The sequence below is a fragment of the Molothrus aeneus genome, unplaced genomic scaffold (genome assembly GCF_037042795.1).
Source record: "Molothrus aeneus isolate 106 unplaced genomic scaffold, BPBGC_Maene_1.0 scaffold_239, whole genome shotgun sequence".
In the NCBI taxonomy this organism is placed as follows: Eukaryota; Metazoa; Chordata; class Aves; order Passeriformes; family Icteridae; genus Molothrus; species Molothrus aeneus.
Genome location: NW_027098903.1, coordinates 13391 through 38742, shown reverse-complemented (window position 1 = coordinate 38742; position 25352 = coordinate 13391). Strand labels below are relative to the sequence as shown.

The 25352-nt window shown below is 54.5% G+C and overlaps 3 protein-coding genes and 4 non-coding genes across 9 annotated transcripts; 5 read left to right on the top strand and 2 right to left on the bottom strand.

Moving 5' to 3' along the window:
• The first annotated feature begins 4204 nt into the window (after nucleotides 1–4204).
• Nucleotides 4205–11096, top strand: ASPDH (aspartate dehydrogenase domain containing). 2 transcript variants are annotated; one of them, XM_066570146.1, is made up of 8 exons: nucleotides 4205–4252; nucleotides 5656–5713; nucleotides 6952–7093; nucleotides 8658–8742; nucleotides 9568–9717; nucleotides 10246–10478; nucleotides 10744–10895; nucleotides 10978–11096. In XM_066570146.1, exons 2-8 carry the CDS (start codon nucleotides 5659–5661, stop codon nucleotides 11013–11015), a joined length of 855 nt encoding a protein of 284 aa, XP_066426243.1. In that variant the 5' UTR covers nucleotides 4205–4252; nucleotides 5656–5658; the 3' UTR covers nucleotides 11016–11096. The 2 variants fall into 2 exon arrangements, with proteins under 2 accessions (XP_066426243.1, XP_066426245.1); XM_066570148.1 differs by lacking the exon at nucleotides 4205–4252 and having other exon boundaries at nucleotides 5005–5713.
• Nucleotides 11097–11296: 200 nt separating this feature from the next.
• On the top strand, nucleotides 11297–16355 carry JOSD2 (Josephin domain containing 2). Of its 2 annotated transcripts, XM_066570149.1 has the most exons (5): nucleotides 11297–11372; nucleotides 12473–12692; nucleotides 13617–13742; nucleotides 14623–14817; nucleotides 15953–16355. In XM_066570149.1, exons 1-5 carry the CDS (start codon nucleotides 11351–11353, stop codon nucleotides 16050–16052), a joined length of 663 nt encoding a protein of 220 aa, XP_066426246.1. In that variant the 5' UTR covers nucleotides 11297–11350; the 3' UTR covers nucleotides 16053–16355. The 2 variants fall into 2 exon arrangements, with proteins under 2 accessions (XP_066426246.1, XP_066426247.1); XM_066570150.1 differs by lacking the exon at nucleotides 13617–13742.
• A 1403-nt stretch (nucleotides 16356–17758) lies between these two features.
• On the top strand, nucleotides 17759–17830 carry TRNAE-CUC (transfer RNA glutamic acid (anticodon CUC)). The gene has a single exon. It is a non-coding gene; the product is annotated as a tRNA-Glu (tRNA).
• A 204-nt stretch (nucleotides 17831–18034) lies between these two features.
• Nucleotides 18035–18108, bottom strand: TRNAT-AGU (transfer RNA threonine (anticodon AGU)). The gene has a single exon. It is a non-coding gene; the product is annotated as a tRNA-Thr (tRNA).
• A 1083-nt stretch (nucleotides 18109–19191) lies between these two features.
• On the bottom strand, nucleotides 19192–19263 carry TRNAM-CAU (transfer RNA methionine (anticodon CAU)). Its single transcript has one exon. It is a non-coding gene; the product is annotated as a tRNA-Met (tRNA).
• A 1104-nt stretch (nucleotides 19264–20367) lies between these two features.
• Nucleotides 20368–20449, top strand: TRNAS-GCU (transfer RNA serine (anticodon GCU)). Its single transcript has one exon. It is a non-coding gene; the product is annotated as a tRNA-Ser (tRNA).
• Nucleotides 20450–20994: 545 nt separating this feature from the next.
• Nucleotides 20995–25095, top strand: LOC136569784 (zinc finger protein ZFP2-like). The gene is made up of 2 exons (XM_066570139.1): nucleotides 20995–21043; nucleotides 22423–25095. Exon 2 carries the CDS (start codon nucleotides 22431–22433, stop codon nucleotides 24093–24095), a length of 1665 nt encoding a protein of 554 aa, XP_066426236.1. The 5' UTR covers nucleotides 20995–21043; nucleotides 22423–22430; the 3' UTR covers nucleotides 24096–25095.
• The last annotated feature ends 257 nt before the right edge of the window (nucleotides 25096–25352 follow it).

Sequence of the window (25352 nt, the reverse complement as noted above, 5' to 3'; positions counted from 1 at the left end):
AAAAATTTGGGGTGCGGGACCCCCCCCTCACCTGCGGAGCTGAAGAGGAGCCCCCCAAAAATGGGGGGGGGGGTGTGCGACCCCCCCCAAAAAACACGGACTTGGAGCCGACCCCGCCCCCCCCCCAAAAAAAATTTGGGGTGCGGGACCCCCCCCTGCGGACTCGGTGTTGAAAGCCCCCCAAAAATAGGGGGGGGGGGATGTGGGGACCCCCCCTCTCAAAATAAGATGGGACCCCCAAAAATTGGGGTTTGGGACCGCCCCCCAAATTAAGGTTTGGATGCGCCCAAAATGGAGGAAAAATGGGGGGGACACCCCTAAAATGAGGGAAACCCCCCCCAAAAAAAGGGGGGGGTGGGGACCCCCCGAATTCCCTCCCCCCCCAATTCGAAAAACGCCCTCAGCCCCAAATTTGGACCCCAAAATTGGCCCCCCAAAATCCCAAAATTGGACCCCAAACCCCCCAAATTTCACCCCCAAAAAAACGTGTGTGGGGTGGGGGGGAGACCCCAAAAAACGGGGGGTGGGGGAGGGGGACCGGAAGTGAAAAAGGAAAAGGGGGGGGGAAGAGGGGGAGGGGTCGGGGTGGGGGGTGGGGCCGGGGTGGGGGAGGGGCCGGGGGGGGAATTTTTTAATTCGCCGCGGCCGAAAAGAAGCGAAAATTTCCTACTTTAATAAAAACCCCGCGCGTGTTTCCAACGGCGCCGGGCCCCGGGAGGGAGGGAGGGAGCGGCTAAAGCCGGGCCTGGGCCGGGCTTAGGCCTTAGGCTGGGCCTGGGGCGGGTTTGAGGCGTTTTGGGGTGGGTTTGGGGTGGGTTTGAAGGGATTCGGGGTGGGTTTGGGGTGGGTTTGAGGGGATTTGGGGTGGGTTTGGGGCGGGTTTGAGGGGATTTGGGGTGGGTTTGAGGGGATTTGGGGTGGGTTTGAGGGGTTTTGGGGTGGGTTTGGGGTGGGTTTGAGGGGATTTGGGGCGGGTTTGAGGGGTTTTGGGGTGGGTTTGAGGGGATATGGGGTGGGTTTGAGGGGATTTGGGGTGGGTTTGAGGGGTTTTGGGGTGGGTTTGAGGGGATATGGGGTGGGTTTGAGGGGATTTGGGGTGGGTTTGAGGGGTTTTGGGGTGGGTTTGAGGGGATATGGGGTGGGTTTGAGGGGTTTTGGGGTGGGTTTGGGGCGGGTTTGAGGGGATATGGGGTGGGTTTGAGGGGATTTGGGGTGGGTTTGGGGTGGGTTTGAGGGGATTTGGGGCGGGTTTGAGGGGATATGGGGTGGGTTTGAGGGGTTTTGGGGTGGGTTTGGGGCGGGTTTGAGGGGATTTGCGGTGGGTTTGAGGGGTTTTGGGGTGGGTTTGGGGCGGGTTTGAGGGGTTTTGGGGTGGGTTTGAGGGGGTTCGAGGGGATTTGGGGCGGGTTTGAGGGGATTTGGGGTGGGTTTGAGGGGTTTTGGGGTGGGTTTGAGGGGATTTGGGGTGGGTTTGAGGGGATATGGGGTGGGTTTGAGGCGTTTTGGGGTGGGTTTGAGGGGGTTTTGGGTGGGTTTGAGGGGATTTGGGGTGGCTTTGGGGGGGTTTTGGGGTGGGTTAGGATGGGTTTAGACCGGGTTAGGATGGGTTGGAGAGGTTTTGGGAGATTTGGGATGGGTTTGGGGTGGGTTTGAGGGGTTTTGGGGTGGGCTTGGGGTGGGTTTGAAGGGATTTAGGATGGGTTTTGGGGTGGGTTTAGCGGGTTTTGGGGTGGATTTAGGGTGGGTTTAGGGTGGGTTTGAGGGGTTTCAGGGTGGGTTTGGGAAGGGGTTTGGGGTGGATTTAGGGTGGGTTTTAGGGTGGGTTTAGGGGGTTTTGGGGTGGGTTGGGATGGGTTTTGGGAGGGTTTGGGAGAGTTAGGGTGGGCTTGGGGTGGGTTTGAGGGGTTTTGGGGGGGTTTGGGGTGGGTTAGGAAGGGTTTGGGGTGGGTTTGGGGTGGGTTTTAGGGATTTTGGGTGATTTTGGAACATTTCAGATGTGGGATTAGGGTGGTACCAGGGCTGATTTGGGGTGGGGGGATCAGAGAGGTTGGGGTGGGTTTTGGGTGGTTTTAGGGTGATTTTGGGGGTGATTTTGGGGTGATTTTGGGGGTTGTTTTGGGAGTGGTTTTGGGGGTGGTTTTGGGAGTGATTTTGGGGGTGATTTTTGGGTGGTTTTGGTGGGTTTGGGATGTGAATGACCCTGACCAGGACATCCCTTGCTGTGATTGAGAACACTCCAGAAATGCCTCAAAACCACCCCAAAAATACCCCAGAACAGCCCCAAACCACTCCCAAATACCCCAAAACGACCCAAAAAATACCCCGAAACCTCACCCAAAATGACATCGAAAAACTGCTTCAAAAATACCCCAAAACCACCCCCAAAATACCCAAAAATGACCCCAAAACCACCCCCATAATACCCCAAAACCACCCCAAAAATACCCCAAAACCACCCCAAAACGACCCAAAAAATACCCCAAAACCTCACCCAAAATGACATCAAAAAGCTGCTTCAAAAATACCCCAAAACCATCCCCAAAATACCCAAAAAAATACCCTTAAAAAGCCACCCCAAAAGGCCCCAAAAATCCCCAAAGCCACACCTAAAATATCCCAAAATTACCCCAAAAAAACCTCATTAAAATTACACCAAAACCACCTCAAATTACCCCAAAATACCCTAAAAATCTCCCCAAAATAAAACCCCCAGAACCCACCCAAAATTCCCCAATATCCACCCCAAAAAAACCTCAAAATACCCAAAAATTGCTCAAAAATATCTTAAAAATACCCCAAAAACTCAATAAAAGAGCCCAAAATATCCTAAAAACACCCGAAAACCTCTAAATACCCCCAAATACCCCAGAATTACAAAAAAAATCCCAAAATCACCCAAAAATCCCCAAAACACCCCAAACCCCCCCAAAACCCCCAAACAATCGAAAAAATACCCAAAACCCAACCAAAAATACCCCAAAAATCAGCCCAAAATACCCCAAAACCACCACCCCCCAAAAAAAAACCCAAACAGCCCCAAAATCCCCTAAAAACCCCTCAAAAATGCCCCAAAAATGCCCCAACCCCCCCCCCCCCCCCCCCAGGTCCCGGGGGGGGTGTACGCCCTCCCCGCTGTTCCCGTTGCCATGGGAACAACGCGGTTGCCATGGGAACACCGCGGGGGGAGGAGAGGACGGCACAGCGTGGTTGCCATGACGATAGCGGCGCGGGGGGAGGCGGCGCTTTCGTGGGATCAGCGCGGGCTGTTTCCATGGTAACGGGAACCGCGGCGCAGAGGGAGGGGAGAATATTTGGGAACGGCGGTTGCCATGGGAACGGGACCGCGCGGTTTCCATAGCAACTGGAACAGCGGGGAGAGCGGCAATCGCGACCCCCTCCGGGAAAATGGGAATGGGGAGGGAGAGACCCCAAAAATGAGATCCCCTCTCCCCAAAAAAGGGACCTCTCCCCAAAAAAGGGACCCTGGGGTGCGACCCACACCGCTCCCAAAAATTAGGGACCCCCCAGCCCCAAAATTTGGGGTCCCAAGGGCGCGATCCCCTACAAATTGGGGACCCCTCACCCCAAAAAAGGGAACCCTTCAAATTCAGGGTCCCAAGAGCGCGACCCCCACCCCTCCAAAAAAATTGGGGGTCCACCCCAAAAATTGGGAGTCCCAGGAGTGCGACCCCCTCCAAGAATTTGGCATCTCCCAAAATGGAACCCTTGAAAAATGGGAACCCCTCAAAAATTTGGGGTTTCAAGGGTGCGGACCCCCCCCCCAAAAAATGGAATCGCCCAAAATCTGAGGACCCCCTCCTCAAATTTGGGGTTCCAAAGGGGCGATCCCCCCTAAGAAAAATGGAACCTCCCAATATTTGGGGTTCCCCACCCGAAATTTGGGGTCCCAAGAGCGCGACCCCTCCTCAAAAAATGGAATCGCCCAAACTCGGGGTTTCCCCTCCATCCCCAATTGGCTCCAAGCCCCGCCTCCAAAGAGCTCTGGCCCCGCCCCCAAACCTGACCCCGCCCTCAAAGGGTCCAGGCCCCGCCCTCAAATACTCCAAACCACGCCCACAAATGGACTCAATCCACGCCCCCACCGCTCTGTAGGCCCCGCCCATAAACGGCCACAGGCCCCGCCCCTTGGCCACAGGCCCCGCCCCCACCCGGAAGTGCCCCTGCGGGGGGAGGGGGGAGGGGCGGGGGGGGCAAAGGGCACAGGAGGGGGAGGGGGAGCGGCCGCTAATTAGTGAGTGCGGGTTAATTAGGGCGGTTTGGGGTTAATTAGTGGGGTTTGGGGGTTAATTAGGGAGTTTTGGGGCTTAATTGGGGGAATTTATGGGTTAATTAGGGGGGTTGAGAGTCAATTAGGGAGGTTTCGGGGATAATTAAGGCGTAATTAGGGGTGGTTTGGGTTAATTAAGGGAATTTGGGGGTTAATTAGAGGCGGATTGAGGGTTAATTAGGGGGAGTTCAGGCTTAATTAGGGGAATTTAGTGGTTAATTGGGGGTTGGGGGCTTAATTAGGGGAATTTTGGGGTTAATTAGGAGAATATGTGTGGTTAATTAGGGAAAAATGGGGGTTAATTAGGAGAATATAGAGGTTAATTAGGGGGCTTGAAGGTTAATTAGGGGGTTTTGGGGTTAATTAGGGGCGTTTGGGGGTTAATTAAGGGAGTTCGAGATTAATTAGGGGAATTTTGGGTTTAATTACGTCGCTTTGGGAGTTAATTAGTGGGGTTTGAGGGTTAATTAAGGGCCTGTGTGGGATAATTAGGGGGCTTGAGGGTTAATTAAGGGGCTTTTGGGGTAATTAAGGGCTACGGGGTTAATTAGGGGTGTTTGGGGGCTTAATTAGGGAAAATTTTGGATTAATTAGGGGGTTTGGGGTTAATTAGGGGTGATTGAGGGTTAATTATGCGGGTGTGGGGATTAATTGGGGAGATAATTGGGAGTTAATTAAGTATTAAGTGCTTAGGAGGTTATCCGGGGTTAATTAGTGTTACTAGGGAATAATTAGTGTTAATTTCGGTTAAATAGTGTTAATTGCAGGTAATTAGTGTTAATTGGGGCATAAGTATTATTAATTAAGTGTTAATTAGTGTTATGTGGGGGTTAAACAGTGCTAATTAGGGATTAATTAGTGCTAATTAAGGGTTATTTAGTCTTAGTGTTACTTGAGGGTTAATTAGTGTTAATTAGTGGTTGTAAGGGTTAATTGGTGCAATTAGAGCTATTTAAGTGTTAATTGGGGGTTAAGCAATGTTAATTAGGGGTTAATTCATGTTAGTCAGGGATTGATTAATTGTTATTTAAGGGTTAATTAGTGTTAATTAGCATTAATTGGCGTTAATCGGTGCTAATTGGGGATTAATTTGCGTTGATTTGTGTAAATTAAGGGTTAATAAGGGTTAAATAGGGGCTAATTAATGTTAATTAGGGTTACCCTTGGGTTAATTAGCATTCATTAGAGTTAATTGGCGTTAATTAGGGGTTAAATGGTGTTAATTTTGGGTTAATTAGGGCTTAATTAGGGGTCAAATCGTGTTAATTTGGGTCAGTTAGGGTTAATTAGAGTTAATTAAGCTCATTTGAGTCGAAATCGTGATAACTGGGGTTAATTGGGGTTAATTAGCGTTAATTGGCCCCCAGGCCATGGAGGAGCAGCCGCGGACTCGGCGCGTTGGGATCCTGGGATACGGAAACCTCGGTACTGGGATGAACGGGATGGACTGGGAGGGACTGGGATAAACTGGGATAAACTGGGATGGACTGGGATAAACTGGGATAAACTGGGATAAACTGGGATGGACTGGGAGGGACTGGGAGGGACTGGGAGGGACTGGGATAAACTGGGAGGGACTGGGATAAACTGGGAGGGACTGGGAATGGACTGGGAGGGACTGGGAATGGACTGGGATAAACTGGGAGGGACTGGGAGGGACTGGGAGGGACTGGTTTATACTGGGATATGCTGGTTTATACTGGGATGTACTGGGATGTACTGGGATGTACTGGTTTATGCTGGGTTATACTGGGTTATCCTGGTTTATACTGGGACACGTAGGGCTCGGTACTGGGATAAACTGGGGGTACTGGTCCGTACTGGGTTATACTGGGAGGTGCTGGTTTACACCGGTTTGTACTGGGGTATACTGGTTTATACTGGTTTATACTGGGATACGGAGAGCTCAGTACTGGGACACTGGGAAGGACTGGGACAAACTGGGACAGACTGGGACAGACTGGGAAGGGACACTGGGGGGACACTGGGAGGAACTGGGAGGGGACACTGGGGGGACATTGAGAGGGGACACTGGGGACATTTGGGGACACTGGGAGGGACTGGGACAAACTGGGACAGACTGGGACAGACTGGGAAGGGACACTGGGAGGAACTGGGATAAACTGGGAGGGGACACTGGGGACATTTGGGGACACTGGGAAGGACTGGGACAAACTGGGACAGACTGGGACAGACTGGGAGGGGACACTGGGGACATTTGGGGACACTGGGAGGGACTGGGACAAACTGGGAGGGGACACTGAGGGGACATTGAGAGGGGGACACTGGGAGGGACTGGGACAAACTGGGAGGGACTGGGAAGCGACACTGGGGACACTGAGGGGACATTGTGGGGACAGACTGGGATAAACTGGGACAGACTGGGAGGGGACACTGGGGACACTGGGAGGGGACACTGGGGACATTTGGGGACACTGGGAGGGACTGGGACAAACTGGGAGGGGACATTGAGAGGGGACACTGGGAGGGAACTGGGATGAACCGGGAGGGACTGGGAAGCGACACTGGGGACACCGAGGGGACATTGTGGGGACAGACTGGGATAAACTGGGACAGACTGGGAGGGGACACTGGGAGGTGACAGGGGGGAGGTGACAGGGCCGTCCCCGGGAGGTGACGGTGACAATCCCCGCTGTCCCCAGGGCAGTTCCTGGTGTCGCAGCTGCTGTCCCGCGGTCCGTCCGTCGGTCTGTCCCTCGCCTTTGTCTGGGCTCGCCGCTGGGAGGCGCTGGAGGCGCTGCCGCCCCCTCTGCGCCTGCGCGACCTGCGGGACCTGCCCCGCACGTGAGGGACCCCAAAACGGGCCGAGTTCACCCCAAAAATGTCCCCAGAAATGGCCCGAAGTCACCCCAAAAATGTCCCCAAAAATGACACGAAGTTACCCCAAAAATGTCCTCAAAATGGCCCGAATTCACCCCAAAAATGTCCCCAAAAATGACACGAAGTTACCCCAAAAATGTCCTCAAAATGGCCCGAATTCACCCCAAAAATGTCCCCAAAAATGGCCCGAATTCGACCCAAAAATGTCCTCAAAAATGGCCCGAATTCACCCCAAAAATGTCCCCAGAAATGGCCCGAATTCGACCCAAAAATGTCCTCAAAAATGGCCCGAATTCGACCCAAAAATGTCCCCAAAAATGGCCTGAATTCACCCCAAAAATGTCCTCAAAAATGGCCCGAATTCGACCCAAAAATGTCCCCAAAAATGACACGAAGTTACCCCAAAAATGTCCTCAAAATGGCCCGAATTCACCCCAAAAATGTCCCCAAAAATGGCCCGAATTGGACCCAAAAATGTCCCCAAAAATGGCCTGAATTCAACTCAAAAATGTCCCCAAAAATGGCCCGAATTCACCCCAAAAATGTCCCCAAAATGGCCTGAATTCCACCCAAAAATGACCCGAATTTGACCCAAAACTGTCCCCAAAAATGGCCCGAATTCACCCCAAAAATGTCCCCAAAATGGCCTGAATTCAACTCAACAATGTCCCCAAAAATGGCCTGAATTCGATCCAAAAATGTCCTCAAAATGGCCTGAATTCCACCCAAAAATGGCCCGAATTCGACCCAAAAATGTCCCCAGAAATGTCCCAAATTCATCTCAAAAATATTCTGCATTCACCCCAAAAATATCTCGAATTCACCCCAAAAATGTCCCAAAAATGTTCCATATTCACCCCAAAAATTTCTCAAATTCGCCCCAAAAATCTCCCGAATTGACCCCAAAAACGTCCCAAATTCACCCCCAAAACCCACTGAGATTCACTCCAAAATCTCCCCAAAATGTCCCAAATTCACCCCAAAAATGTCCCAAGTCTATCCCCAAAATATCCCAAATTTACCCTCATAATATCCTGGATTCACCCTAAACATGCCGCAAAAATATCCTGAATTCACCCCAAAAGTGTCCCCAAAATGTCCCAAAATCACCCCAAAATATCCGGAATTCACCCCAAAAGTGTCCCCAAAAATGTCCCGAATTCACCCCAAGGATGCCCCAAAAATGTCCCAAATTCACCCCAAAATATCCTGAATTTAAATATCCCCAAACCGCCCGGATTCACCCCAAAATGTCCCAAAACAGCCCCAAAATACCCAAAAAACCCCAAAATACCCAATGTCCCTAAATGTCCCCAATGTCCCCAAACCCCACAATGTCCCCATTGTCCTCAACGGCCCCAATGTCCCCCCAATGTCCCCAATCCCCTCAAATGTCCCCAATCCCTCACAGTGTCCCCAATGTCCCCAATGTCCCCAGTTCCCCAAATCCCCCAAATGTCCCCAACCCCCACAATGTCCCCAATGTCCCAAACCTTGTCCCCGCTGATGTCCCCACCGGTGTCCCCAGGGGGGTGGACCTGGTGGTGGAGGTGGCACACCCGTGTGTGACACAGGAGCACGGCGAGGACATCCTGGGACACGCCGACCTCATGGTGACACCGTGGGGACACCGCGGACATGGCCCCAATGTCCCCAAACCCCCCCCCAATGTCCCAAATGTCCCCGAATCCCCACCAATGTCCCCAAACCCCCCCAATGTCCCTGATGTCCCCAAATCCCCTCAATGTCCCCAAACCCCACAATGTCTCCAATGTCCCTGATGTCCCCGAATCCCCACCAATGTCCCCAATGTCCCCAAATCCCCCCAATGTTCCCAATGTCCCCAAACCCCCCACAATGTTCCCAATGTCCCCAAATCCCCCCAATGTCCCAAATGTCCCCAATATCCACAATGTCCCCATTCCGCCCATTGCTCCTGATGTCCCCATTGTCCCCACTGACCCCATTGTCCCCAAGGTCCCCAATCCCCACGATGTCCCCGATATCCCCAACCCCCTCCATGTCCTCAATGTCCCCACTGACCCCAACGCCCCCAATATCTCCAATACCCCCAATGTCCCCACAATGTCCCCAATGTCCCCAATCCCCCCATTGCCCCCAATTCCCCCATTGTCCCCAGTGTCCCCAATCCCCCCAATGTCCCCACTGATTCCAATGTTCCCAATGGCCCCATTGACCCCAGTGTCCCCATTACCTCCATTGATCCCAATGTCCCCGATGTCCCCATTGCCCCCAATCCCCCCAATGTCCCCAATCCCCCCATTATACCAAATCCCCCCACTGACCCCAATGTCCCAAAGTCCCCATTATCCCCATTGCCCCCAAGTCCCCAAAGTCCCCAATGTCCCCAATGTCCCCATTGTCCCCAATGTCCCCAATGTCCCCATTCCCCCCATTGTCCCCAATGCTGTCCCCAGCTGGGGTCCCCCACGGCGCTGGCGGACGCTGACACCGAGGGGCGGCTGCGGGCAGCGGCGGCGCGCGGGAGCCACACCCTGTACGTCCCCCGGGGGGCGCTGTGGGGCTGCGAGGACATCGCCAGGATGGACAGCGCAGGGACACTGCAGGTGACACCGATGGGGACATTGGGGACATTGGGGTCAATGGGGATAATGGGGGGAATGGGGACATTGGGGACATTGGGGACAATGGGGTTAATGGGGACGTTGGGGACATCGCCAGGATGGACAGCGCGGGGACACTGCAGGTGACACCGATGGGGACATTGGGGACATTGGGGTCAATGGGGATAATGGGGGGAATGGGGACATTGGGGACATTAGGGACAATGGGGTTAATGGGGACATTGGGACATTGGGGACAATGGGGTTAATGGGGATAATGGGGGTTTTGGGGACGTTGGGGTTAATGGGGACAATGGGACCAGGATGGACAGCGCAGGGACACTGCAGGTGACAGTGATGGGGACATTGGGGACACTTCAGGTCCCCTGGTCATGTCCCCTGGCTGTCCTCTGGCTGTCACCTGCTGTCCTCAGACCCTGAAGGTGACAATGACAGTGACAATGACAATGTCCCTGTGCCCCCAGAGGTGACAATGACAATGACAATGACAATGTCCCTGTGTCCCCGCAGGCCCTGAAGGTGACAATGACGAAGGCCCCGGGCAGTTTCCGTCCCCAGGGCTGGCTGTCCCCGCGGGTGGCAGCCGCGGTGGCCTCGGGGACAAGGACAGTGCTGTACGAGGGTCCCCTGAGGCCACTCTGTCCCCTTGTCCCCAACAACGTCAACACCATGGCGGCCGCTGCGGTGGCAGCGCCGCGCCTGGGCTTCGACGGCGTCACCGCCTGCCTGGTGGCCGACCCCAGGTGGGTGACACCTGTGTCACCTCCTGTGTCACCTGTGTGGCACCCGTGCTGTGTGCGTCACCCCTGTCGTGTCTGTCACCTCCTGTGTCACCTGTGGCGCCTCTGTGCTGTGTGTGTCTCCTCATGTGGCACCTCCTGTGTCACCCCTGTCCCCTCTGCGCCCCCTCATTGTCCCTCCAGTGCCACCCCAGTGTCCCCTCCCTGTCCCCTTATTGTCACCCTCAGTGTGCCCAATGTCCCCTCAGTGTCCCCAATGTCCCCTCAGTGTCCCCGACTGTCACATCATCGATGTCGAGGTCACGGCCGTCCCTGAGCGCGGCCGCTCCCTGACCGTCACCAGCACCCGCCGCAACCCCGCCGAGCCCGGCCACGTCACCGGCAGCGCCACCCGCCACAGCTTCTGGAGCAGCGTGCAGGGTTTGTCACCTGTGTCACCTGTGCCACCCCTCAGTGTCACCTGTGCCACCTCAGGGCCGCTCACTCTGTCCCCTCCCCGCAGCCTGCACCGGACACGGCGGCTGCGTCAAGCTCTGCTGAGGAGGAACGGCGGAAAAACCCGCGGGGAAGATTTGGGGACAATTTGGGGACAATTTGGGGACAATAAAAACCTGGCAAGGCCTGGCGCTGCTGGCGCCCTTCTTGTAATGGCGGCGAGGGGAAGACGCGATCTGATTGGTGGAAAAACCGCCCGGAAGGAAGGGTTCTCACCGATGATTGGTTAACGTGGCGGTGCAAAGCATCACGGGAGGAAGGTCAAAGCGTTGATTGGTCAGCTGTTCTGGCGGGAGGACGTTGGCGCGTTCTGATTGGTCTGCGCGTCGCAAAGCACGACGGGATTTGTAGTTCGCGGCCCTGAAGGGGCAGAGGCCGCTATGGCCCCGGAGGACGCGCGGGGTGAGGAGGGGGCGGCCGGGGCTGGATTTTGGGGGGTCCTGAGGGGTCCTGGGGGGTCTTGGGAAGGGCAGGAAACGCTCGCGGGGGTTTTTGGGGGATCCAGAGGGGACCTGGGGCGAAGGGAGGCGGAGGCCGCGCTCAGGGCCCGTGAGGGAGGAAGGGCTGGGGAGGCCTGGGGGGGGGTTGGGGGGTCCCGGGGGGATTTTGGTGGGATTTGAGGGGGGGTCAGGGTGGCCTGGGGGTTTTGGGGGTGCCAGGAACTTTTGGGGGGGATTTGGAGGGTCCTGGAAGGGATTTTGGGGGGGGTTTCAGGCGTCTGGGGGGGATTTTGGGGAGTCCTGGGGGGAATTTGAGGGTGTCAGGAATTTGGGGAGGGGTCTTGGGAGGGATTTGGCGGGTCCCAGGGGTCTCTGGGAGGGATTTTGAGGGAATTTTAGGGGGTCCCGAGGGGATTTTGGGGGGATTTGAAGGAATTAAGGGGTGCCAGGAATTTGGGGAGGGGTCTCAGTGTGATTTGAGGGAATTTTGGGGGGAATTTGAGAGAATTTAGGGGGAATTTGGGGAGGGGTCTCAGGGTGACTTGAGGGGAATTTGGGGAGAGGTCTTGGGAGATTTGAGGGAATTTGGGGAGGGGTCATGGAGGGAATTTGAGGGATTTTTGGGGGGAGTTTGAGAGAATTTTGGGGGAATTTGAGGGGAATTTGGGGAGGGGTCTCGGGGTTATTTGGGGGAATTTTAGGGGGAAATTTGTGGAGGGATCTCGGGGGGATTTAAAGGGAATTTGGGGAGGGGTCTCAGGGGTAATTTAAGGGAATTTTGAGGAGGGGTCTCCCCGAATTTGGGGAAATTTTGGCGGGAATTTTAGGGAATTTGGGGAGGGGTCTCAGGGTTATTTGGGGGAATTTGGGGAGGGGATTTGGGGGAGTTTTGGGGCGAATTTGACAAAATTTTTGGCAGAATTTGGGGAGGGGTCTTGGGGGGGATTTGAAGGGAATTTGGGGAGGGGTCTCAGGGGTAATTTAAAGGAATTTTGAGGAGGGGATCTCTCCGAATTTGAGTCTGGGGTCTCACGGTTCCCATACTCTCCTTTCTCCCCGCAGCCCCCCAGGCCTCCCCCTCCCCTCTCCTGGATTTGGGGGGGGTCCTGGGGGAGGCCGATCTCCCCGATTTGGGGAAGGGGCTGCCGGGATTTGGGTCTGGGGTCCCGGGGGTGCCGTACCACGAGCGGCAGCGCCGGCAGCTCTGCGCCCTGCACGCCCTCAACAACCTCCTGCAGCGGCCCTGGCTCAGCCAGGCCTCGGCCGACCGCATCTGCCAGCGGTGAGACCCCAGACCCAATTCGGGAGAGGGCCGGGAGGGCTCTCAGGGAGGTTTCCTGAATTTGGGGAGGGGTCTCATGAAGGTTTGGGGGCTTTGGGATGGGGTTTTGGGGAGGTTCAGGGGAGTTCTTGAATTTGGGGAGGGGTCTCAGGGGGGTTTCTGAATTTGGGGAGGGCTTCTAGAAGGGTTTCCTGAATTTGGGGAGGGGTCTCAGGGGGATTTTAGGGTGGTGGGAGGGGGTTAGGGGCTGATTTTAGGGTGATGGGAGGAGCTCTTGAATTTGGGGAGGGGTCTCAGGGGGGTTCCTGAATTTGGGGAAGGGTCCTGGGGTGGTTTTAGGGTGATGGGAGGGGGTTTGGGGCTGGATTTGGGGTGGTGGGGAAGGTTCTTGAAATTGGGGAGGGGTCTCGGGTCCCTGGGGGGGAGGTCCTAGAAGGGTTTTCTGAATTTGGGGAGGGGTCTTGGTGAGGTTTGGGGGCTTTGGGAGGGGATTTGGGGCTGGATTTAGGGTGGTGGGAAGGGATTCTGAATTTGGGGAGGGGTCTCAGGGGGGTTCCTGAATTTGGGGAGGGGTCTCAAGGCTGTGGGGAGGGGTCTTGGAGGGGTTTCCTGAATTTGGGGAGGGGTCTTGGGGTGGTTTTAGGGTGATGGGAGGGGGTTTGGGGCTGGATTTAGGGTGGTGGGACGGGATTCTGAATTTGGGGAGGGGTCTCAGAGGGGTTCCTGAATTTGGGGAGGGATCTCGGGTGGGATTTCCCATATTTGGGGAGGGGTTTCCCCTGTTGAAAATGACGTCATCACTTTAAGGGATTCATTTGGGTCTGGGGTCTCTTAGGGGGGATTCCCCTCCCCAAATTGGGTCTGGGGTCTCTGGGGGTGTCTGGGTTAATTTGGGGAGGGGTCTCACCTTGAAGCCCCCCCCAGGTTGGCCCCAAATTCGCGGCCCAACCCCCACCGGAGCCTCCTGGGCCTGGGCAATTATGACGTCAACGTGGTGATGGCGGCGCTGGGAATGCTGGGATTGGCCGCGGTCTGGTGGGACAAGCGGCGGTGAGGCCCCGCCCCAAATTCCCTGAGGCCCCGCCCCAAATTCCCTGAGACCCCGCCCCAAATTCCCTGAGACTCCGCCCCAAATTCCCTGAGACCCCGCCCCAAATTCCCCAAGACCCCGCCCCAAATTCACTGAGACCCCGCCCCAAATTCCCTGAGACTCCGCCCCAAATTCCCTGAGACCCCGCCCCAAATTCCCCAAGACCCCGCCCCAAATTCCCTGAGACCCCGCCCCAAATTCGCTGAGACCCCGCCCCAAATTCGCTGAGACCCCGCCCCACATTTCCCAAGACCCCGCCCCAAATTCCCCAAGACCCCACCCCAAATTCCCCAAGAGCCCGCCCCAAATTCGCTGAGACCCCAGACCCAAATTTCCCGAGACCCTGCCCCAAATTCCCCGAGACCCCAGACCGAAATTCCCTGAGACCCCAGACCCAAATTCCCTGAGACCCCGCCCCAAATTCCCCAAGACCCCTCCCCAAATTCCCTGAGACCCCACCCTGAATTCCCTGAGACCCTGCCCCAAATTCCTCGAGACCCCAGACCCAAATTCCGGACCCTTCCTGAGACCCCAGACCCAAATTTGGGACCCCCCAAACTCAGTTTGGGACCTCTCAGATCTCCCATTTGTCCTGGGGTGTTTTGGGAAATGCAATGGTGAGACCCCTCCCCAAATTCAGGACACACCCTCGAGACCCCAGACCCGAATTCCAGACCCCTCCCACGACCCCAGACCCAAATTTGGTCCCTCCCTGAGCCCCCAGACCCAATTGGTTCCCCCTTCCCCCTCCACCTTTACCCTCCCCCATCTCCCACCACCCCCTTTAATTCCCCCCCCCCATTAATTAATTAATTAATCCTCATTAATCCCCCGCCCCAGCCCCCTGGAGCGCCTGTGCCTGACCCACGTGCTCGGCTTCCTGCTCAATGTCCCCTCCAGGGTGGCCCTGGGGACATTGGCGCTGCCCCTGTCCCGTCCCCACTGGGTCTGCGTGAGGCCCTTTGGGGACACCTTCTACAACCTGGACTCCAAACTGGCCACGCCCACCCCCATCGGGGCGGAGCCGCAGCTCAGGTGACACCTGGGGACACCCCGGGGACATTGGGGTGGCATCTGGGGACATTGGGGTGGCATTTGGTGGCACTTTGGGGGCACTTTGGGTGGCATCTGGGGACATCTGGGGGCTCCTGGTGGCACCTTGGGACACTTGGGGACACCTGGGTGGCACCACGAGACTCCTTGGGGACACTTTGGGGACCTTGGGGACACCTTGGTGACATCTGGGGACACCTGGGTGGCACTTGGGGACACTCTGGGGACGCCTACAACCTGGACTCCAAACTGGCCACGCCCACCCCCATCAGGGCGGAGCCGCGGCTCAGGTGACACCTGGGGACACCTTGGGGACACTTCCTTGGGGACACTTTGGGGACATAGGGGACACCTGACAAGACCTGGATGGCATCAGGGGACACCTGAGTGGCACCTGGGGACACCTTGGGACACCTGGGGACACCTGGATGGCATCTGGGGACACCTTGGGACACTTGGATGGCATTTAGGGACACCTGGTTGTCCCCTGGTTGTCACATGGCTGTCACCCCATTGTCACCTGGTTGTCCCCTTATTGTCACCTGTTTCTCACCTGTCTGTCCCCTCATTCTCACCCGTTTGTCCCCTGTTTGTCACCTGGCTCCCAGCTGTTTGTCACCTCATTGTCACCTTGCTGTCACCTTGTTCTCCCCTCACTGTCACCTGGTTGTCCCCTCATTGTCACCTGGTTCCCACCCATTTGTCACCTCTTCGTCACCTCATTGTCACCTTGCTGTCACCTTGTTCTCCCCTCATTGTCACCTCTTTGTCCCCTGTTTCTCACTCGTTTCTCACCTGTTTTTCACCTCATTCTCACCTGTCTGTCCCCTGTTTGTCCCATGTTTCTCACCTGTCTGTCCCCTCATTGTCCTCTGTTCCTCACCTGTCTGTCCCCTGTTCCTCACCTGTCTGTCCCCTCATTGTCCTCTGTTTCTCACCTGTCTGTCCCCTGTTAATCCCATGTTTCTCACCTGTCTGTCCCCTCATTGTCCTCTGTTCCTCACCTGTCTGTCCCCTGTTTGTCCCATGTTTCTCACCTGTCTGTCCCCTCATTGTCCTCTGTTCCTCACCTGTCTGTCCCCTGTTTCTCACCTGTCTGTCCCCTCACTGTCCCCAGGGAGTTCCTGCGGGCGGCGCTGGCCCAGGCTCCCTCCGAGCTGTTCCTGGTGGTGTCGCGGGACGTGGAGGAGGCGGGGACCTGGCTGAGCCCCGAGTGACACCTGAGGGACACCTGAAGGCACCTGGGGACACTTGGATGGCACCTGGGTGGCACCTGGTGACACCTGAGGGACACCTGAGGGACACCTGAAGGCACCTGGGGACACTTGGACGGCACCTGAGTGTCACTTGGATGGCACCTGGGTGGCACCTGGTGACACCTGAGTGCACCTGAAGACACCTGAGAGTCACCTCGGTGGCACCTGGGGGCATCTGGGGACACTGGGGTGGCACCTGGGGACACCTGGGCACCTCTGTGGCATCAAATCCCTCCCCAAAAGGATTAAAAGCGATTGATGGCAGCTCCGTGTCTGTGAGGTTGGACCACAATCCCCAAATTTCACCCCAAAATTCCCAAAATTCCACCCCAAAATCCCCGAATTTCACCCCGAACCCCCAAATTAACCCCAAAATTCCCGAATTTCACCCTAAAATCCACAAATTGAACCCCAAAATTCCTGAATTTCTCCCCAAAATTCCTGAATTTCTCCCCAAAATTCCCGATTTTCTCCCCTCGTGGCCAGGGGTGGGAAGCCCAGGACGGAGCGCGTCACCAAGCCTCAGACTCGCGCTCTGATTGGCTCTCTGCTTTGATTGACAGCTGCATTCATCCCGCGCAGCCAATCAGCTCTCGGCGTGCGGTTTGGAGGGTGTCGGAAACGCGCGGCTCTAAAATCTACGAATTTCACCCCCCCAAAATCCCCAAATTCCTGCCCAAAATCCCGAAAATTCTCCCAAATATCACTCAAAACCACCAAATCACGGAATTTCCACCCCAAAATGGCCAAATTGCAGCCCAAATCTGTGAATTTCACCTCAAAATCCCCAAATTTCACCCAAATCTTCAAATTCCACCTCAAAACCCCCAAGATCTCGAAGTTTCCCCCAAAATCCTCAAATTTCATCTCAAAATCCCCAATTTTCACCCGAATATCTCCAAATTTCGCCCCGAAATTCGCCCCAAAATCCCCGAATTTAACCCCAAAATCCCCGAATTTTTCCCTAAAATTCCCAAATTTCACCCCGAAATTCCCAAGTTTCCTCCCCTCAGCGCCGTGAGAGAGCGGCGAGAAACCTGAGGCGAGGGGCGTGGCCACCCTGATCCATGCTCTGATTGGCTGGGCTCTTTGATTGACACCACATCGGGAGGGGGTTAGCCAATCAGCGCGTCGCGTGGTTCCGAGGGGGCCGGTGCCGCGCAGCTCAAAATCGCCGAATTTCCACCCGAAATCCCCGAGTTTTACCCCAAAATGTCCGCATTTCGCCCCAAAATAGCCGAGAATCTTCCCCACACGGGGATGCGGGAAACCTGAGGCGGAGGGCGTGACCACCCCTGAGCCGCACTCTGATTGGCTCTGAAGTTTGATTGACATCATCTCCGTACCATCCCAGCCAATCAGCCCACAGTATGCGGCTCGGGGCAAAAATCCCCGAATTTCCACCTGAAATCCTCGAATTTCGCCCGAAACCCGGGAATTCGAAATCCCCGAACTTTTCTCAAAATCCCCGAATTCCACTCCAAAATCTCCAAATTTCCTCCCTACAGCGCCGGGAGCGAGAAAACGCGAGGCGTGGGGCGTGACATCGCCAAAACCGCGCTCTGATTGGTTTCGCTATTTGATTGACAGGCATTCAGGGAGGGTTTAGCCAATCAGCGTTCACTACGGTGCCTGTGGAGGCGTCCGCGCCAGCCGACTCTCGGCCTTCCCTGGTGGTCTAGTGGTTAGGATTCGGCGCTCTCACCGCCGCGGCCCGGGTTCGATTCCCGGTCAGGGAATCTGCGCAATTTTTTTTTTTTACCTTATTTATTTTAATTTTTTTTACCAATTTATTTCCGCTTCCGCTCGCGGAATCCTGATTTTCCTTCACCCCCACTTATATAGCGTTTCGTAGAAAAATAATTTATTAAATAAAATTTTTTTAAGTGACGTAATGCATAAAACATCGGCGACGCTGTCGCGATATGGTCACGACAGAGCGGAGGCACCGCTGGGATTCGAACCCAGGATCTCCTGTTTACTAGACAGGCGCTTTAACCAACTAAGCCACGGCGCCGCGCGCTCCGTGCGCCGCCATAAACCCAGGAAACCAAAATTTCCCCAAAAAGGAAAAACTCAAAAAATCCCAAATTTTCCTCTCCAAAAACCCCAAATTTCCCACCCCCAAAAATGTGAAAATCCCAAAAATCAAAAGTTTCTCTTCCCCAAAAATCACACATTTTTCCTCCCAAAAATATCCTAAATTTCGCCTCCCCCAAACTGAGAAAACCCCAAAAATCCCAAATTTCCCCATCCCCAAAAATCCCAAGTTTCCGCTCCCCCCAAAAAGGAAAAAAAAATCAAAAATCCCAAATTTTCTCTCCTTAAAAAAGGGAAAAGGCCAAAATTCCAAATTTTTCTTCCCAAAAAATCCCAAGTTTCCCCTCCCCCAAAAGGGAAAACCCCCAAAATTCCCAAATTTCCTCTCCCCTAAAAAGGAAAAAAATCAAAATCCCAATTTTTCATTCCCCAAAAATGGAAAACCCCAAAAAGGGGAAAACCCAAAAATCCCAAATTTTCCTCCCCAAAAAAGGAAAAAACCACAGAAATCTGAAATTTCCCCTCTGCCAAAATCCCAAATTTTCCTTCCCTTAAAAGGAAAACCCTAAAATTCCCAAATTTCTCTTCCCTAAAGTGAAAAACCCCAAAAATCCCAACTCTCCCCTCCCCCAAAAATGGAAAAAAAACCCAAAATTCCCCCAAAAAGGAGAAAACCCCAAAATCCCTAATTTTTCCTCCACAAAAATCCCGAATTTGACCTCCCCCCCAAAAAAGGAAAAAAATTGAAATCAAATGGAAGCATTGAGGGGAAAATTGGAGGGAAAATAGGAAAAAATGAGCGGAAAATGGAAGGAAAAGTGGGGAAAATGAGGGGAAAAAATTGAAAGTAAATGGAAAATTTGAGGGGAAACGGGAAAATTGCTGAAAAAAGCAGGGAAAATAAGGGGGGGGAATGGGAGAGCTGAGGGAAAAATGCAAAAGAAATGGGAAAATTGAGGGGAAAATGACGGGAAAATGACGGAAAAAACTTTAAATAAATTGAAAAATTAAGGGGGGAAAGAGGGAAAAATAATGGGAGAAAAAGGACAAAATACTGAGATAGCAGAGGATGGTTTCGATCCATCGACCTCTGGGTTATGGGCCCAGCACGCTCCCGCTGCGCCACTCTGCTCCTGAACCAACCCTTCTGAATAAACTTTAATGAATTTCGCAATAGGTGACGTCATCGCGCGGCGAAACTTCCGGGGTTTCTTCGCTGCTGGCGCCGCTTCTGTCCCGCGGTTTTCGCGCCAATTTTAATGGATTTTTTTTTTCTCCAATTATTGATTAAGGTTCATTGTTGCGGTTTTTACTTTGATTTTCTATTTCTTAATATTTAGTCATATATATTTTTAGATTTGATTTTCTTTTTAAGCTAATTTTTTGCTTTTTTTAAATTTAATTTTCCTCCTTTTTAAAACTGAATTTTCCCTTTAATTTATTTTTCTTTTTTTGTTTCTTTTTCCCTTTTTTATTTAATTTCCCCTTTGTAAAATTAATTTTATCCTTTTTAAATTTAATTTTTCCCCTTTCTTAAATTTAAAATTCTTTTTAAAATTGAATTTTCCCCTATTTATTTAATTTAATTTTTATTTAATTTTCCTTTTTAATTAAATTTTCCTTATTTGTTAAATTTTTCCGTTTTATATTCAAATTTCTCTTTTTTTAAATTTAAATTTGGCCTTTTTTTAAATAATTCCATTTTAATTCCTTTTTTAAATTAAATTTTCCCTTTTTAAATTGAATTTTCTTTATTTATTTCCCCTTCTTACAATTTTTTCCCCTTTATTTTCCCTTTTAAATTTTATATTCCCATTTTAAAAATTAATTTTCCATTTTTCTACCTAATTTTCCTTTTTTATTTAATTTCCCTTTTATTTCATTTTTCCCTTTTATTTAATTTCCCCTTTTAAATTTATTTTCCCCCTTTCCAAATATATTTTTTTCTCTTTTCAAAACTTATTTCCGCTTTTTCAAATTTAATTTTTCCTTTTCAAATTAATTTGAGTTTTGAATTTGAAAAGAAAAAAATTGGGAAAAAAATGGGGTGGAAAAGGAGAAATTTGGGATAAAAAAGAAGAAATTGGGATTTTTCCCGCATTTGACGAGGTCGGGATTCGAACTCGCATCTCTAGAGCTGGAGCCACGCCCAGGCCACGCCTCCAACCACGCCCCCATGGCTGGCCACGCCCGCTAAGGGCAGCCTATGGGCGCCTGGCGCAAGCGCGCACCCGCGGACGAGGTGGCCGAGTGGTTAAGGCGATGGACTGCTAATCCATTGTGCTCTGCACGCGTGGGTTCGAATCCCACCCTCGTCGGGAGTTGAGCTTTTGGGTGAAAAACCCCGAAATCCGATTGTTTTGCGGTTAAATCCCAAATTCTCCAACCTCTGGAGACGTTTTTTGGGGGAAACACCCCGATTTTGGAATCTATCTCTCCTAAAAATTCTCTTTTTTGCTAATCCCAACCTTGTCAGGACACAAATTTTCGGGTAAAAAACCCGGAATTCCAATTTTTATGGGGTGATCCCAATTTTCCCAAACCCACCCTGACCTGGAACTGTTTTTTTTGGGGTTAAATCCTCGATTTTGGGGTTTGAAACCCAGGAATTTTGGGCTTCAACCCCCGATTTTTGGGGTGAAATCCCTGATTTTCGGATTAAATCCCGAATTTTGCAGATAAATCCTCGATTTTTGGGGGGAAATCCCCGATTTTGGGATCCCCCTGAAAATTCCCTTTTGAAGCTCCCCCAAATCCGTCTCAGTTTGTCCCAGTTTGTCCCAGTTTGTCCCAGTTTGTCCCAGTTTGTCCCGGTCCCTCCCAGTCCCCGAGCAGGCCCCGCCCATTCCGGATGTGACGTCATCGCGCGCGAGCGCGGCCGGAAGTGGCTCCGGGGGCGGCGGCGGCGCCCGGTGAGAAACTGGGAGGGACTGGGAGGGAACTGGGACAAACTGGGACGGCCTGGGAGGGACTGGGATTTACTGGGATTTACTGGGGCCGTTCCCAGGTGGATCCCGAATCCCAAATCCCGAATTTGGGGGGGGATCCCAAATCCCGAAGTTTTTGGGGTCCCAAATCCTGAATTTTGGGCCAAATCCTGAATTTTGGGCGTCTCTAATCCCGAGTTTTGGGGGGGTCCCAAACCCATCCCAGAGATCCCTGAGGGGATCCCAAATCCCAGCCCCAAATCCAGCCCGGGGTGGGGTCCCAGAAATTCCCAAATCCCGAATTTCCCCTCAAGGGATCCCAAACCCCCAAATCCCAGCCCAGGGAATCCTAAAATCCCAAATTTCCCCTCAGGGGGGTCCCAAATCCCAGAGATCCTTGGGAGGATCCCAAATCCATCCCAAGGGATCCGAAATCCCAACCCAGGGAATTCCCAAATCCCAAATCCCGAGGCCTCCTTTGTGGCCCCAAAATTCCAATCCCGGATTTTGGGCTCCTTACGCGGCCTTGGAATTCCCAGAATTCTGATTCCCAAACTTTGGGATTTTGATCCCTGGTGGCGGCACCAAAGTTCCCGAAATTCCGATCCTAGATTTCGGGATCTGAGATTATTTTGGGATCTTCGATTTTTGGGATCCCGGATTTTTGGGATTTTGGGTTCCTGGATTAATTTGGGATTTTCAGAACCGCTCAAATTCTCTGGAATTCCCCAATTTTTTAATTTTTTTTTTTTTTTTTTTGGGGGTCGTTCCTGGGATTTTTCGGATCCCTGAGCTCTGCCCAGGGGGGTCCTCGAGGGGATCCCAAATCCATCCCAGGGAATTCCCAAGGGGATCCCGAAATTCACCTCAGAATTCCCAAGGAGATCCCAAACCCATCCCAGGGGGGATCCCCAAAATCCATCCCCGCAGAATTCCCAAAGGGATCCCCCAAATCCCGCTCGGAATCCCCAATTTGGGAATCCCCCAAATCCACCTTAGGGTGTTCCAGGGATTCCCCAAATCCAGCTCAGGAAATCCCTAAAGGGATCCCAAATCCCGCTCAGAATTCCCAATCTGGGAATCCCCAAATCCCCAAATTCCCACGGAATTCCCAAAGGGAATCCCCAAATCTACCTTGGGGTGTTCCCGGGATTCCCCAAATCCCCCTCAGCAGATTCCTGAGGGGATCCCCAAATCCATCCCCTGGGAATTCCCGAGGGGATCCCCAAAATCCATCCCAGAGAATTCCCAAATCCATCCCTGGGAATTCCTTGGGGGGGATCCCCAAATTCAGCTCCAGGAGTTTCCAAGGGATCCCCAAATCCTCACCTGTCCCTCACCTGTCCCTGTCCCCGCTTTTCCAGGTGTGGCCATGGAGAGCCATTCCCCCTTTGCCCAGGTGAGCCCTCACCTGTCCGAGGAGGAGGAGGAGGAGGAGGAAGGACCAGGTGAGGAGGACGAAGGGACAGGTGAGGAAGGAACAGGTGAAGAACCAGGTGAGGAAGAAGATCCAGGTGAGGAAGATCCAGGTGATGGTGAGGAAGAACCAGGTGAGGAAGATCCAGGTGATGGTGAGGAAGAACCAGGAGATGATGAAGATGCAGGTGAGGAGGATCCAGGTGATGACGACGATGAAGATCCAGGTGATGATGAAGATCCAGGTGATGAAGAAGATCCAGGTGATGATGATGAAGATCCAGGTGATGATGATGAAGACCAAGACCACCCCCACCACCCCCCAGGTGCCTCCCTCCAGGTGCGCCCCTCTCCAGGTGCCCCCTCCAGCTCCTCCCGCCGGCCCCGCCTTTACCTGCGGCCACGCCCCGCCGAGCCCGGCCCCTCCCACCTGCAGCTCCCCTGGGCCCACCCAGGTGCCCCAGGCTCGGGGCCCACCTCACCTGAGCCAGGTGAGGCCGCCGCGCCCGGCTTCGTGCAGCTCATCGACGAGCGCGGCGTCTACTCCACCGCCAAGCTGGTGCTGGGCGGGCGCTCAGGTGCGGCGCCAGGTGAGGAGGCCGGGAACGACGGAGAGGACGAGGCAGGTAAGGAGGAAGAGGAGGAGCTGCCCGCTCACCTGGAGATCCGCCAGGTGATCGTGGCCGACAAACCCTTCCAGTGCCCCGCCTGCCACAAGAGCTTCAAGCGCACCTGGGAGCTGCTGAGCCACCAGGTGGTGCACACGGAGGCGCGGCCCTTCACCTGCCACCTGTGCCGCGCCACCTTCAAGCGCCACTCGGACTTCAAGAGCCACGCCCTGGTGCACACGGAGGAGCGGCCGCACAGGTGCGAGCTGTGCGGGAAGCGCTTCAAGCGTTCCTCCAACCTGCAGGAGCACCGCCGCATCCACAGCGGCCAGCGCCCCTTCACCTGCCCCAGGTGCGCCAAGTCCTTCAAGACGCCCTACGAGCGCCAGCGCCACGCCCTGACCCACCTGGCGGCCGGCAAGAAGCCCTTCAGGTGCGGCGAGTGCGGCAAGGACTTCCCGGCGGCCAACGCGCTGCTGCTGCACCGGCGGCACAGGTGCGAGGACAAGCCGCACGCCTGCGGCGTCTGCGGCAAGCGCTTCACCTACGGCCACTCGCTCAAGGTGCACGAGCGCGTGCACACGGGCGACCGCCCCTTCCGGTGCGCGCTCTGCGGCAAGGCCTTCAAGCAGAGCAACGCGCTGGCCTCGCACGAGCGCGTGCACACGGGCGAGCGCCCCTTCGCCTGCCGCACCTGCGGCAAGGCCTTCAAGCAGTCCTCCTACCTGGCCATCCACCAGCGGGCGCACACGGGCGAGCGGCCCTACGGCTGCGAGGCCTGCGGGAAGGCGTTCGCGCGGCCCTCGCTGCTGCTGCAGCACCGGCGCGTGCACAGCCAGGCCAGGCCCCACCAGTGCAGCCACTGCCACAAGTTCTTCAAGGACCTGGCCTACCTGGCCGTGCACGAGAAGGTGCACACGGGGGAGACGCCCTACAAGTGCGGGGTGTGCGCCAAGGGCTTCGCGCACCCCTCCAACCTGCTGCAGCACCAGCGCGTGCACCGCGACACCTGAGCGCCCGCCTGGGACCGGTGAGCACCCCGGAAAGGTGGGGTGGCGTCACCTGGATCACCTGAGCCCCGTGGACGAAGCCCCAGGTGAAAGGACTCGGTACCTGTGAGCCCGGACAGGTGTGGAGCCCAAAAATGGAGTTTGGAGCCCAAAAAGGTGTGGAGGTAACACCTGGACTGCGACACCTGAGCCCCAGGTGTGGGAACCCCAGAACTGCACACCTGGACAGGTGTGGAGCCCAAAAAGCTGCACCTGCAACACCTGGACAGTGACACCTGAGCCCCAGGTGTGGGAACCCCAGATCTGCACACCTGGACAGGTGTGGAGCCCAAAAAGCTGCACCTGCAACACCTGGACAGTGACACCTGAGCCCCAGGTGTGGGAACCCCAGATCTGCACACCTGGACAGGTGTGGACCCTAAACAGCTGCACCTGCAACACCTGGACAGTGACACCTGAGCTGCAGGTGAGGCACCCCTGGCCAGGTGTGGACCCCAAACTGCAACACCTGAGCCCCAGGTGAGGGACCCCAGCACGGCCACACCTGAGCTGTGACGTCATCAGCAGCAGACGAGGAACTGAGGGACCCCCAGGGCTCACCTGGGGCACACCTGAAACACACCTGGGCACACACCTGAGCCCAGGATGGACTTGGGTGAGGTTTGGGGAGCTCCAGGTGCACCTGGGACTGGGCAGGTGCACACCTGGATGGGGCAGGGTCACACCTGAGCTTACCTGGGGCACACCTGAACACACCTGGAGCTCACCTGAACACATCTGGGCACACCTGGGGCACACCTGGAGCTCACCTGGGACACACCTGGAGCTCACCTGAACACACCTGGAGCTCACCTGGGACTCACCTGAACCCATCTGGGCACACCTGGGGCACACCTGGAGCTCATCTGGAGCTCACCTGTCCCACCTTTCCGGGCGGTACCTGTAGCGCTGGGGGTGGGTGGGGCACACCGGGATCATTCATTAAAGGATCGTTAATTGATGACGTCATTGCCGGTCTCACCTGGGGCTTCGGGGGCGGAGTCAGCGGGCAGGTGTGGGGGGAGGACCCCCAAAATTCACACCTGGAGGGGATGGGGAACACCCGAGATTCACACCTGGGGGGGCGGGGACCTCCCAAAATTCACACCTGGAGAACAAGAACCCCCAAAATTCACACCTGTCACACCTGGGGGGGTGATGGAGACCCCAAAATTCACACCTGGGGGGGTTGGGGACACCTGAGGGTCGCACCTGTCACAC